A 13402-nucleotide genomic window follows, 5' to 3' on the forward strand; every position below is an offset into this window, starting at 1 on the left:
TGGTGACTTTTCTTGGGCCAGGTTGGAGCTGCAGGGTGCCATTGAGTCCTATGGGAGGCTTTCAAAATCATGCTAAGTCTGAAAGTTTCGCCCGCCGCTTACGAGCGCTCAATACGAAAAAGTCGCGACAAGATACGGGCGCATCGTAATGGCTACGAAAAACTCGCGTTTTTTCGTGCAAATCGTATTGGTAACGAAAAAGTCGCGACAATTTCCGAAAAGACGTAAAGGCGCCGAAAAAAAATCGCAAAGTTAAATGTTCGTTTTCCAATCTGAATTTTTCCAATTCGGATTCGTGGGTTAGTAAATGTGCCCCATAATGTTAAACATTTCTAGGCTACTTCTTTAGTTAGGCTTTAGTTCTCCTTTAATACTTGGTCCAATATGCTGTGGATGTAGGGGGAATAAAAACATAACTACCGCACAGGCATCTCATAAATTGACATATAGAGCATACAGAACTTTATTCTCTGCATTAATACATGTGTAAGGGCTCACACAGGCATTTCTTTTTGCACTTGATGCAATAAAAGACATATAGAGGCTTGTGTTTGGAACTCACAAAAATGCATGTAGTTTTTAAAAAAGGCACATGGACACAATATTTGCATTTTCACATGCTTAGAATGTGCACAGAAAAATGTCCATGTGCAAGACCCACTAAGAGCTGCTCTGTTGCCAAGAGAGATACAGCAGTTCCTCCTGTTTTTGCTCACAGATAAAGCTTTTTTTTTTTTTTTTTTTTTTAAACAAAAGGTCATGAAAATCAACCTAGCAATGTTGCCAGTAGTAGTTCCAATGATACAATTTACAGTGTGAAAGTAAGAAAACATATTTAGGCCACACACGTGGTGTACTGTCCGGTTCTCTCCACCTGTATTTTGTATGCAGGCGAAGAGAAGTGTAGCTGAACAGACAGTTACAGCATCAGCTTGATCAGATTAATTGCTTATTTTGATCATACTGCCTGACTTCTTTAACCAGGTAGAACAAACGATATAACAGAATAGCCAGATAGCGCAATAACTAAACATACTGGCCACGGGTCAAAAGGTGTCTGCTAATATCTACCATATTTCACATTCAAATGTACAACTAAACAATTATGTATCAAATCATACATATATAGTTTAATATTTTGTTAGTAATTTATCAGCCATAAGAGTTTCTTACCCATCCACAAGCCCCTGTTGCTTAATGATAGTTTGCGATTCCTCTCTAGAAATTCTGCCATGAAACCAATGTTGTGTCCTATGAATTACTGAAGAGAAAGAAGACTACGATTACAAAAGTATGTACTTGGTCTACACATGCCTTTGACTAACTGCGCGTGAAATGCGTTAGGTGTGTTGTTTTTAAAGGAAATGAATAAAGAGTAGTTTTAGATACTCCATGGCCGTCGCCGTCCGGTGTGCTGATTGAAGCTGTATTTCATTTGACTTGGTCTACACCTGCCTTACAGTTTTGAACAAGTGTTCCTAAACATAAATCCAGGGCTGTGGAGTCGGAGTCGAGGAGTCGGAGGCAATTTTGGGTACCTAGAGTCGGCAAAAAATGAACCGACTCTGACTCCTACTAAATTTAAATGGGAATAAAAAAAAAAAAATAAAGCAAGTTTAAATGTCCCAATTCACAAACAGTCATAATTAATTACTTCTCTGCTATAAGAATAAAGCCCAATGCACGCAGTGCATAAACAAACACGTTGAGTGACCATGAAGCTTTTCATTGACTGTATGCTTCACTAAATGGGACGTAACGCACAGTTACGGTGCGGCAGCTCCACTGCGTCGGGTTCCTCTGTTACAGGGAACACAATGCCCACTGGGAACCCAGCCTAACTCTCACTGATAACTAATTAAGTAAAAACATTGCAGGACTAGAAATACTTGAACAGGTATGGGATCCCTTATCCGGAAACCCATTATCCAGAAAGCTCCGAATTACAGAAAGCCTGTCTCCCATAGACTCCATTTTAATCAAATAATTCAGATTTTTAAAACTGATTTCCTTTTTCTCTGTAGAAATAAAACAGTACCTTGTACTTGATCCCAACTAAGATATAAATAATCCTTATTGGATGCAAAACAATCCTAATGGGTTTAATGAATGTTTATTGATTTTTTAGTAGACTTAAGGTATGGAGGTCCAAATTACGGAAAGACCCCTTATCCGGAATACCCTTGGTCCCGAGCATTCTGGATAATGGGTCCTATACCTGTATACGTGAAGGGAATGGATAGTCAATAGTTTAAAGGAACAGTAACACCAAAAAATTAAAGTGTATAAAAGTAACTAAAATATAATGTGCTGCTGCCCTGCACTGTGCGATTACTTCAGAAAATCTACTATAATTTATATAAATAAGCTGCTGTGTAGTATGGGGGCAGCCATTCCTGCACTGGTACAGCTGGGGTGTTTGCTACAGAAACCCTACTATAGTTTATATAAATACCCCGCTGTGTAGCCATGGAGGCAGCCATTCAAAGGAGAAAAGGCACAGGCACATAGCAGATAACAGATAAAACACTATTGTATTCTACAGAACTTGTCAGTTATCTGCTATGTAACCTGTACCTTTTCTCCTTTTTTCCAGCTTGAATGGCTGCCCCCATGGCTACACAGCAGCTTATTATATAAATTATAGTAGCTTTACTGTAGCAAACACACCAGTTTTACCAGTGCAGGGCAACAGTGCATTATATTTTTATTACTTTAAAGCGCTTTCATTTTTTGGTGTTACTGTTCCTTTAAGACTGAAGCTTTAAAACATTTGAAAAACTGCTGTAATTCAGCTGTAATGTTAGCTTAAACTTTAAACAGGACTATGGGATTCTAGGGAAATTATTAGGAGTATAGATAAAATTGTCTATCAGTTTATTATCAGTTCAGTTGTGTTTTAAGTGCCCCTTCCCCTTCCTGGATGTATAAAATATATTAGCATATTAAAAACAGAGGAGTCGGAGTCGTAGAGTCGGAAGTATCAGAAACTGAGGAGTCGGAGAATTTATCTACCGACTCCACAGCCCTGCATAAATCCCATTTAACCTAAAAAGAATTGATTTACTTAATTGTAATTATATCTGGCCAAAGAGAGATACGAATACAGGTGTGTTTCTGTGTGAGAAGAAGCAGCAGAAGCAGGCTGTAAATAAATGCAGGGAGGGTGCACTTGGGTTAATGTCTGACTTGCCTTTTTATTTAATAGCATCCAAATTTAAATTCATACATATGGTGCTAATTTCAGTCAAAACCAGCAAAAGCAATTAAAGCCTGACATTACCCTAAGAAAAGTTGCTGCAATAAACACAGAAAGTAGTATGCATCTATAAAAGCATGGTAGCAGTTCTATCAACAGAAGGCCAATATAACACATATTACAAACAGATTCAAGTATGGGACCTGTTATCCAGAATGCTTGGGACCTGGGGTTTTCTGGATAAGGGGTCTTAACATTATTTGGAGTTCCATGTCTTAAGTCTACTAAACAATGATTTAAAGTTAAACATGAAATAAACTCCTTAGAATTGTTTTGCCTCCAATAAGAATAAATTATATCTTAGTCGGGGTCAAGTACAATTTACTATTTTATTTATTACAAAGAAAAGGAAATTATTTTTAAAAATTCCAATTATTTTATTAAAATGGAGTCCTATGGAAAAAGGACCTTCCTGCAATTCAGAGTTTTTGGGATAATGGGTTTCAGGATAATGGATCCCATACCTGTATCTCTTTCTATATTTTTTTATATAAACAACTAACATTGCCAGGAATTACATGAATTTTTGGTAGCGTTATTGCTTGTGCTTTAACGCAGGTAACAAAACATGTACCAATGCTTTAAGTGGACAACTAAAAAAAGGGGTCATTTACATGCTGGCCAGGTCAGCAGCTAAGAGCTGCTCAGCCAAAAGCTCATCAGCACAGCATAATTGCTCTATATTTTTTTTACATTAGTTTTCACCATTTCCCAAAGCATAGCAGCAGTAAAAGGGTTAATTTGCATTTAAACACACACTTTGTGCCAGCAGTTGAATGCCTAATTAGCATTAAAATGAGTTTCCTTTTCCTTTCAGCACACAGCAGAGGCAGGCATGTTAATGAGTGCACACATGCGCAGTGACATTGCATGGTGGGAAGTGCACAGCAATAACCGGTGGTGGGGGTAAGAAAGCCCAGACTAGAGGAAGGCATAAGAAGCACCTGCCTAGGGCCCCCCACTCCCCCCGTTATTGCACCCTAGGCTAGGCAGGTGCCTTTTCTGCCTACCCCTAGTTCTGGCCCTGGCACACAGTTAATGTACAGTTACGTCTATGAAGATTCTCATTCATCCAGGTCATGATATACAGTATCTAGTAGAATTAAGTCTAAAACAACTGGACTTTTCTGAGTCCAGTTGTTTTAGACTTATTTCTACTAGATAATGTACAGTTACACTTTTATCAGGCTATAGGTTCATTTAGAGCAGTGATCCCCAACTAGTGGCTCGGGGGCAACATGTTGCTCCCCAACCCCTTGGATGTTGCTCTCAGTGCCCCCAAACCAGGTAGTTATTTTTGAATTCCTGACTTGGTGGCAAGTTTTGGTTGAATAAAACAAGATTTACACCAAATAAAGCGCCTGTAAACTGATAGTGTGCATAGAGGCTGCCTAATAGCCAATCTTAGCCCTTATTTGGCTCCTCCATGAACTTTTATGGTGCTTGTGTTGCTCTCCAAGTCTTTTTACATTTGACTGTGGCTCACGAGTAAGAAAGGTTGGGGCACCCCTGATTTAAAGCTTCAAAGTTTTAGATTTAATATACAAATATGATTACATATACACTTCAATTAATTACAACAGGGCATACAAATATAAAAGTTGCAAGCAGTTATAAAATAAAAAGGAATAAACACATTAAGAAACTCTATAATTGCATTACTGGCTAGGAAATCCCTTTATGTCCGCTGAGGCAAGGTGAAAGCTGGGCACGCAATGTAACATTTGGAGCCCCCAATCTGTATGCTAAATACAGTGTAATTTGGTCTGCTTTTTATTTTCATCCTGAGACATTTCCTTTATTAGCTTTGCAAGAGGTAGGGGTGTACAGAAATGTTTAATTTTACAACCTGCAACTAGTATTGTTTCCAGGCCAGTTTCTCTAAACAGATGTTGCAACTCATTTATCTACAGGTTTATACCTATTATTTAACTAAAGGTTCTTTACAGGGTTTACTTTTGCATTAATTGAAGCCCAGGGGTTGTTTACCTGTGCTTAGTGTGGAAGGATGAAGTGGACTTTGGCTACCAAGAACATTCAGTCGTGAGCTGCGTTTCTGTAAAACAAAAACAAAGAAACATGAAAAAGATAAAAGGACAGCAATAAGATCTGCAAAGTTTCCATCAGGTCGAGCAAACAATCAGTAGACTGTATTTAATCACAAGACTGCATATTTTATTGGATTCCATTGGTGACTAGACTAGGTACAAACTCTGCATGTTTTTTTTATTACGTTAACCTATAATTAAGTCACTTAAGAGCAACACCAGGATGACAAGGACGCCGAGGAATAGTAGAACTCCAAGGATTACCCAATCAGATAATGCTCAATCTGTACTTCCATAACAACTAACACAGCTGACTTTCCCTGGCATCATTTATTAAATATCCTCTTCAGGGAATCTGCTTCTAAATACCTCATTCATTACCTTATGCCCCACAGAGAGATTAGTCCCCCACGGTAGCAGAGATTTATCAAGGGCGACTAATCTCCCTGATTTGCCTTTCTACTAGCAACAAAGTGAATCGCCAGTCAATCGGCGCTTCTTTTCCCAAAGTTGTGTGAATTTGCCTGCAGAAGGAAACTCTGAGCAGCTTCGGAAAATCAAAGCAACGCATATGCCTTTCCACTAGCGATTCAATTTGTTGCAGGTGGAATGGCATTTTGGGAGATTAGTCACCCGCAGCAGTAGGGATTTATAGAGGGTGACTAATCTTTCAGTGGGGCATTAGCCTAACTCTAAATGATCTCTATAGGAAAGCTTATCCACACCTAACTAAGTATTCCTAGTATTATACACTATATGCCACTATCACCTGCTAAGTGCAATGCTTAATATCATATCATTCACATTGTACCAATTCCAAAAGCATGCCAGCAGTAAGAAAAAGGTTATTTTGCAATTAAACACACATTTGTTTTTGTACCAGCAGTGGAATATTAATTAGCATTACATTTTCAGCACACAGAGTGTTAAGGTACAGTTACACACACACTTTCATATAAGCTATGGATCATTTAGAGTAGAGCTTCCTGCCACATCCAAATTGTAAGTTCACATCTCCATTTGCCTTGTTCCATCTTTCCATCCTGTCAGCACTGCAGATTATTATATATAATGTTGGAGTAAATAATTCTAATAGATGACCTGCAGGGGAGTATGGGCAGACAGAGACTAAAGGCAAAGTATTAGGGCACTATGATCATAGTGGTTAAGTAGTATTTCCTTAAGCCCCTTGCACTGTTTCTTTTCAATCAATATTTGCTTAATAGCATTGAAGTGTGCTATAGGGAACTGGCTTCCCGTTAAGCAGAACTGAAAGAGGATGCTAAATGAGAATGGCATAATAATAATAAACACATGCAATTTAAAGCAGAAAAATGCAAGTTACACATTTTAGGGTTACAAACTTATTCAGTCAAGTTTGATGAACTATTTAAGTAATTAAAAAAAAATGTTCAGTGTAGGGAAACTTTTTAAGGACATGCATGAAATGCTTAAGCTGTGGTCTAACCAACAAATTACAAAAACAGAATTATGCTTAAATGCCCCTTTAAGCATGCTAAGTTACTGCTAGATGTGCTCAATTACTAATTACTGCCTTTCAAGCTAATATGTGGCAGAGTGCCTTAACTAGGGACGAGCAAACTTTTATTCGCATTATCATTGGGAAAAGACAACATTTATTTTTTTACTTGTCACCTAGAAACATTACTCATGTGTTAGTGAGTACAGTGATAATTACCCTCCAAGCATGGCCTTCCTCCATAGCAGCACTTTGTGCTTCTACTGGATTTTCAATAACTCTTCCAGTCTGCCCAGAGAAATCCATTGCAACTAAGGAATTTTCTGATACACTCCTCTAAAATGATAAAAAATGACAAAATAAAAAATCACAATATCTTAGAAACATATGTGTATGAAGCAAGACAGGAAACCTTTAGAATTTTAGGACCATCTTCTAAATGGAATTTCTGAAATAACTGGACCTAAATGAGGTCAAGCAGGCAAAATGGACACCAATCTAAACATTGGATGTTGCAATATCTCCGACACCTGCCTGTTGCTTTTACAGTGTGGATCTCAAAATACAGTCCTTACACATTCAAGGTTTCTATTGTTGTCATACGTAAATGCTAAATGTCCTATAATCAATTGTGAGGGCTAACCATATTGCACCAATTATAATATGCATTGTGCTCTTTGCTGCGAACATCAAAAAGTAATAATGCAGTTTGTTTTTGATAGACTAACTTTTTCACTCACATATCAGCCTTACAAATTGGTCAGGCTTTTAATTACAATAAATCACATGATGCCCTTAAAGGTCCTCAATCACATAAGTAAAGCAGTATCAACTAGAACAGTAATGTAACCATTGTTTTCCTGCATATCCATCAAAACATTTTGTTCTAAAAGTGCCCACATACGGGTTGAAAAAATCTGCAGACTTGGTGCTTCCAGTTGGCAGCTTATTGACCCATGTATGGGGCCCACTGCTGAGCCTGCCCGACTGATATCTGGCCAAATATTTTTCCAAATTTATTTGATTTTCCTGTCCAACAAGGACCACATTGGCATGCTGATGTGGCCCTTATCTGATGGCCTGTACGTTCCTCTGTATGATTCGATCCTTGGCCCGGAATATGGATTGCAAACTCAGGCCCAGATCTGGCAGTGTATAGCCAGCTTAATTCTATATCTTTTAGAAATGGCTTGTGCTGAACAACTGCAAAGCCAAGGTGCACTTCTTCACAATCTTCACTTACAGGAGCTGACAGTGGTATAAGATGAAAGTTTATGAGATTTTCAAGTGATGGATATAGAACTCTCTGATATCAGAAGAATATATTTATAAGGTTACAATTTCAAGGCATTCAGATGACAAATTACATATGTATGCATGTAATATAATAAACTTAATAAATATGTTCACTACTTAAATTAACTGGGAGGTGGTGTGGAATTTGATTAGTAAAATAAGAGCAAATTAAAAATAAAAAGGTCTGTTATTACCAGTCATATACTTAAGGAAAAATTTGACAAAATTCTAATTTAGATAGACTATAGGATAATAAAGACACATACCACTGGGGTAGAAAAGTTTGTGTGCAAGCTTTTTTTCTGCTGTGGAATTCTGTAGTTTTGATAAAGCAACATCCCATACTGCAAAAGAATAAACAATTCAAAAATGAAATTTTAGAAAGATTTAAAATAAAGATACAGTGAATTTAGAAATAAAAGAAGGCTTCTTGCATAGCTGTACATGGTCACTTTACAGTACAATACTAAGGAATGAAGTAAAGCAGGATAATATGATAGTTGCTTACTGCACAAGTAATTAATGCATTTAGAGTAAACATTATTAGAACGTTGCCAAACAAATGTCAAACGTGCAAAGAAGATTCCAAGTTTCTAACAGCAGGCCTCAGCAATCAAACCTAAATGTACCTTGAGAAGCCTGAATGCTGTCATCCAACAAGTCCTGCTTTGTTCATCTTCTGCACATAAAAAACGCAGCTCTTTAACCTCATTTCTCACTTTGTTGGGCTGCAAAAGAGTTTTTATAAACATTAAAAGAAAATGTATTTTTTTCTCTAGATGAGAGCGCTGTCAAGTACATAAAGTTCGCCTTTAGATTACTTATTTGCTACCTCGAGGTAATTCCACAATGGGCTGTACCATCCAGGATGTGAAGCTGGTGAAAAGAAAACCTAAGGTGCACTGTGCCTACAGATTACCAACACAGGAGTGCCATGGTAAGAAGCTAGTGTTCAGTAAAGAATTATTGTACATTGATTTTTTATGCCACACTTGTCTTCTTTTTGCTCTTTTCTTCGGGCTGGGCAAAGAAAATTTGAATATTTCTAGCTGAAGGTCACAGCTATAATCTCACAGAATTATATACTTTTTTTAAAATTTATTTAAAACACACTTTTTTTGTTCTTACACTTTTGTCCTTTTTTCATTTGGATTCTGAGGGTGTATATAACCCGTAAAGGCTCACTAGGGGTGTAACATATAGCTATTAGGCTCTATCTCACGCAGCCATAGCCCTAGGTGGAAGCTTCAGGCAGCCTCATGGGGGAAAGGGTCCCTCCATAGCAGCTACACAAAAGGAGCCATTAGGTTCTATCCTACCCTATCTGGGATAAAGCCAGAAAAAAAAAATGCGGGAAAGTGGTTCTAAAGATCCTTGCCACAGATGGCCTTTTTATTCTTTGTTTTATTTTGCGCACTGTGTGTAAGCAATTACACTTGGTGACTATGAAATCACACATCTCTGGCTTTCAATTAAAAAGAGAAAAAAAAAAAATGAATGAACATTTGATCAGCTACTGCCCCGTTCGTTCTTTAACTGCTTACTAGTTGGGTAAGCTTTGGACTAAAATATATAACATTTCTAGGTTTTCGGTCTTCTTTCCAGGATTTCTTCTACTTTGGAAGACAAATTATATTCACATATTTTTAAAAACTAGAGTAAATGTCACTACATAGGAGAGCTAGCCATAAAAACTTTATAGCCAGACTAAATGTTAAACACCTCTTCCATAGTTTAACATAAATAAAACATGTTTCAGTCATTACCTTGACACAAAATCCAAAATCTGTTGGCGCATTATAAAGTTTCTTGCAGCTTATCAATGAATAAATATTGCTATCTTCTAGGTCTGAGATTCCTTGCAAATGCCTTGGTTCCTGTATAAAATAAAGGAATAGTACATTAAGAAAATAATTCTTATAAGTTTATAAAGAACTTACATTCATGTTTTTTTACATAAAAATGCAATTTTGTGCCTCCACGTGTGGCTACAGAATGTTTTTTAGGAGCATAGTACGAGTATGTTTTTCTTTCAACGTGTAGAATAATAAAATGTGTTGTACAATAAGTGGGTGTATACATTAAACATAAAAATAAAATTAAAAAGTTAATGTAACTTTATTAATACTGGGTCCCAACCAACAGGCTAAGAATCCTCTATGTATATCATGACAAAAGGAAGGACATTTTTGATGAATGAGCTTTATTTATAATGCTCTTACTGGCAACAGGTGGTTAAAAGAAAATTAAATTGTAACTAGAACAAGTAGGGCAGAAATCTTGTACTTTACGCTTTGAGATTTTTTATTAAACATAGGTAGCCACAGCTCTTTAGCAGTGAAGGCTTGTGCCTCCAAAGATGAGAAGAGAGTCACTGCCCATGCTCTGTGCTGCTGTCAGTTACTGAGCTTAGGGATCCACACACAATATACTTTATATATAAAATATACATAACACAATATAAGGCTGATTAGAAAATAATTCAGATTAGTAGTACATGGCAGCTCCAAACCAGTGCATTTAGCATCATAATTTAATAATCAGCCCTGTAACATATGACAGGTAACCCTCATTTTCTGCTTGATAATTTGCAATAACCCCTAAGTTTAGCTTCTCAACAGCTGCCCAGAGCACACCAGAGTATGTGAGTGTCACTGACTCTTCTAACATAATCCACGACAGGGAGATTTTGTGACAACTTTGAAGGCCTGAATCAATACTGCTACAGAGATGCTTAACCTTTAGGCTGGTACAGTAAGTTCAGGGCATAATTTATGGCATGTCTTATTAATTAAAAAAAATGTGAAAAAACACAAATATTCTTCATGAATACTCTCAACTCTATATTTCAAGGATAAAATAAAGAAACTCGACAAACAAGGGATAATAAAAAAATGACAAACGGTTACCTTTGACATTCCTTTTGTGGAGCAGTAAAGGCCAGATCGTCGCAGACACACAAATAATTTTTTCCAAGATTTCTTCCCCACCTCCTTTACATACAAAAAGCCTTGAATTTCAGGGCAACTGTTGGCATTTAAAAAATTCTGTAAGAGGGAAAAAAATGACCACAAGTGACTTATTTTCTAGGCTGTTTAAAATCTCAGAGCAGCCAAACCTGTACAAGAAATTGTGCATAGACAATAGTTTACCTTTTTAATAAAAACACATTATAAACCCTTATGTTAGTATCTTTTTGCTTAAAGAAGGTACTCTTGTTTTCAAGCAGGACCTCACCAAACAGGGCTTAGAGAAAATGTATTCTTCAGAATTCGTTGACGTCTGGGCATGGTGCCGAGAGACTGGCGAATTGCTAATGTGGTGCCATTATTTAAAAAGGGATCCCGTTCTCAGCCTGAACACTATAGGCCTGTTAGTCTGACATCAGTAGTAGGAAAGATTTTGGAAGGGGTAATAAGAGATAGGATACTTGAATACATTGCAGTTCACAATACTGTAAGTGTGTGTCAGCATGGTTTTATGCGTAACAGATCTTGCCAGACTAATTTAGTCACCTTTTATGAGGAGGTGAGCAGGAACCTTTATGCTGGAATGGCAGTTGATGTTATCTACTTGGACTTTGCTAAAGCGTTTGATACAGTACCTCACAGAAGGTTAATGATCAAATTGAGGAATATTGGCCTAGAACATAATATTTGTAATTGGGTAGAGAACTGGCTGAAGGATAGATTACAAAGAGTGGTGGTAAATGGAACATTTTCTAATTGGACCAGTGTGGTTAGTTGAGTACCGGAGGGGTCAGTCCTTGGTCCTTTACTTTTTAACTTGTTCATTAATGACCTGGAGGTGGGCATAGAGAGTACTGTACCTATTTTTGCTGATGACACTAAATTGTGCAAAACTATAAGTTCACTTCCTCTGATGAAGCACCTAATGGTGCGAAACGCGTTAGGAAGGAGAGTGGGTACCATGAGGCACTGGGTTTTCCTTTCCACTGTGGTATAGTATGGCTTATGTTTTTTTGAATTTGTGTTAAATCTTCTGAGCCAATAAATGTTTGTTCTTTTCACTAAAAAAACTTTTGTGTTGATTTAAATTATTTAACATTCAGGACCTTTTGGTGAATTTAACTTAAGTTTTTCTGCTCAATTTACTATTTTTTTCTTGAAAACTATAAGTTCCATGCAGGATGCTGCCGCTTTGCAGAGCGATTTGACAAAATTGGAAAACTGGGCAGCAAACTGGAAAATGAGGTTCAATATGGACAAGAGCAAAGTTATGCATTTTGGTAGACATAATATAAATGCAAACTATCTACTGAATGGTAGTGTGTTGGGGGTATCCTTAATGGAGAAGGATCTAGGGGTTTTTGTAGATAACAAGTTGTCTAATTCAAGGCAGTGTCATTCTGTGGCTACTAAAGCAAATAAAGTTCTGTCTTGTATAAAAAAGGGCATTGGCTCAAGGGATGAAAACATAATTTTGCCTCTGTATAGGTCCCTGGTAAGGCCTTACCTTGAGTATGCAGTGCAGTTTTGGGCTCCAGTCCTTAAGAAGGATATTAATGAGCTGGAGAGAGTGCAGAGACGTGCAACTAAACTGGTAAAGGGAATGGAAGATTTAAGCTAAGAGGTTAGACTGTCGAGGCTGGGGTTGTATTCTCTGGAAAAGAGGCGCTTGCGAGGGGACATGATTACTCTGTACAAGTACATTAGAGGGGATTATAGGCAGATGGGGGGGATGTTCTTTTTTCCCATTAAAACGATCAATGCACCAGAGGTCACTCCTTTAGATTAGAGGAACGGAGCTTCCATTTGAAGCAGCGTAGGTGGTTTTCACGGTGAGGGCAGTGAGGTTGGGGAATGCCCTTCCTAGTGATGTGGTAATGGCAGATTCTGTAAATGACTTTAAGAGGGGCCTGGATAAGTTTTTGAACAAGCAGAATATCCAAGACTATTGTGATACTAATATCTACAGTTAGTATTACTGGTTGTATATATAGTTTATGTATGTGAGTGTATAGATTGGTAAGTATAGCTTGTGTGTGCTGGGTTTACTTGGATGGGTTGAACTTGATGGACTCTGGTCTTTTTTCAACCCTATGTAACTATATATGTAACTATGAATTATATAGCAGGACGTTAAACACAGGTTAAAGGCATTAGGGTGGCATTTAAGTTTTTAGCAGGCTTTGTCAACAGAGGAAGAAAAACACTACAGTTGCTTTTTTACGTCCTTATATGATGTCACACATAATACTGGCAGCACAGTAACCAATGATTTGTCCAATAGGAAAAAACGTAAGGGCAAAGCCTGGATGTGATGATGTAATCATATAGGAAGTTCTCTCAGAAAAAG

The 13402-nt window shown here is 37.4% G+C and overlaps 1 protein-coding gene across 10 annotated transcripts in view; it reads right to left on the bottom strand.

Moving 5' to 3' along the window:
- The window catches only part of grb10 (growth factor receptor bound protein 10), a 138726-nt gene that overhangs the window by 4001 nt on the left and 121323 nt on the right, over positions 1 to 13402 (bottom strand). For all 10 annotated transcript variants that reach the window (XM_012964319.3, XM_012964315.3, XM_018094551.2 and 7 more), the window contains 7 exons: positions 10993 to 11130; positions 9850 to 9960; positions 8713 to 8811; positions 8350 to 8427; positions 7007 to 7123; positions 5249 to 5315; positions 1174 to 1261 (listed from right to left, as the gene is read on the bottom strand). In XM_012964319.3, coding sequence (XP_012819773.1) covers positions 1174 to 1261; positions 5249 to 5315; positions 7007 to 7123; positions 8350 to 8427; positions 8713 to 8811; positions 9850 to 9960; positions 10993 to 11130 — 698 coding nt within the window. The remainder of the gene's footprint in view (positions 1 to 1173; positions 1262 to 5248; positions 5316 to 7006; positions 7124 to 8349; positions 8428 to 8712; positions 8812 to 9849; positions 9961 to 10992; positions 11131 to 13402) is intronic.

Source organism: Xenopus tropicalis, chromosome 6, assembly GCF_000004195.4.
Source record: "Xenopus tropicalis strain Nigerian chromosome 6, UCB_Xtro_10.0, whole genome shotgun sequence".
NCBI lineage: Eukaryota > Metazoa > Chordata > Amphibia > Anura > Pipidae > Xenopus > Xenopus tropicalis.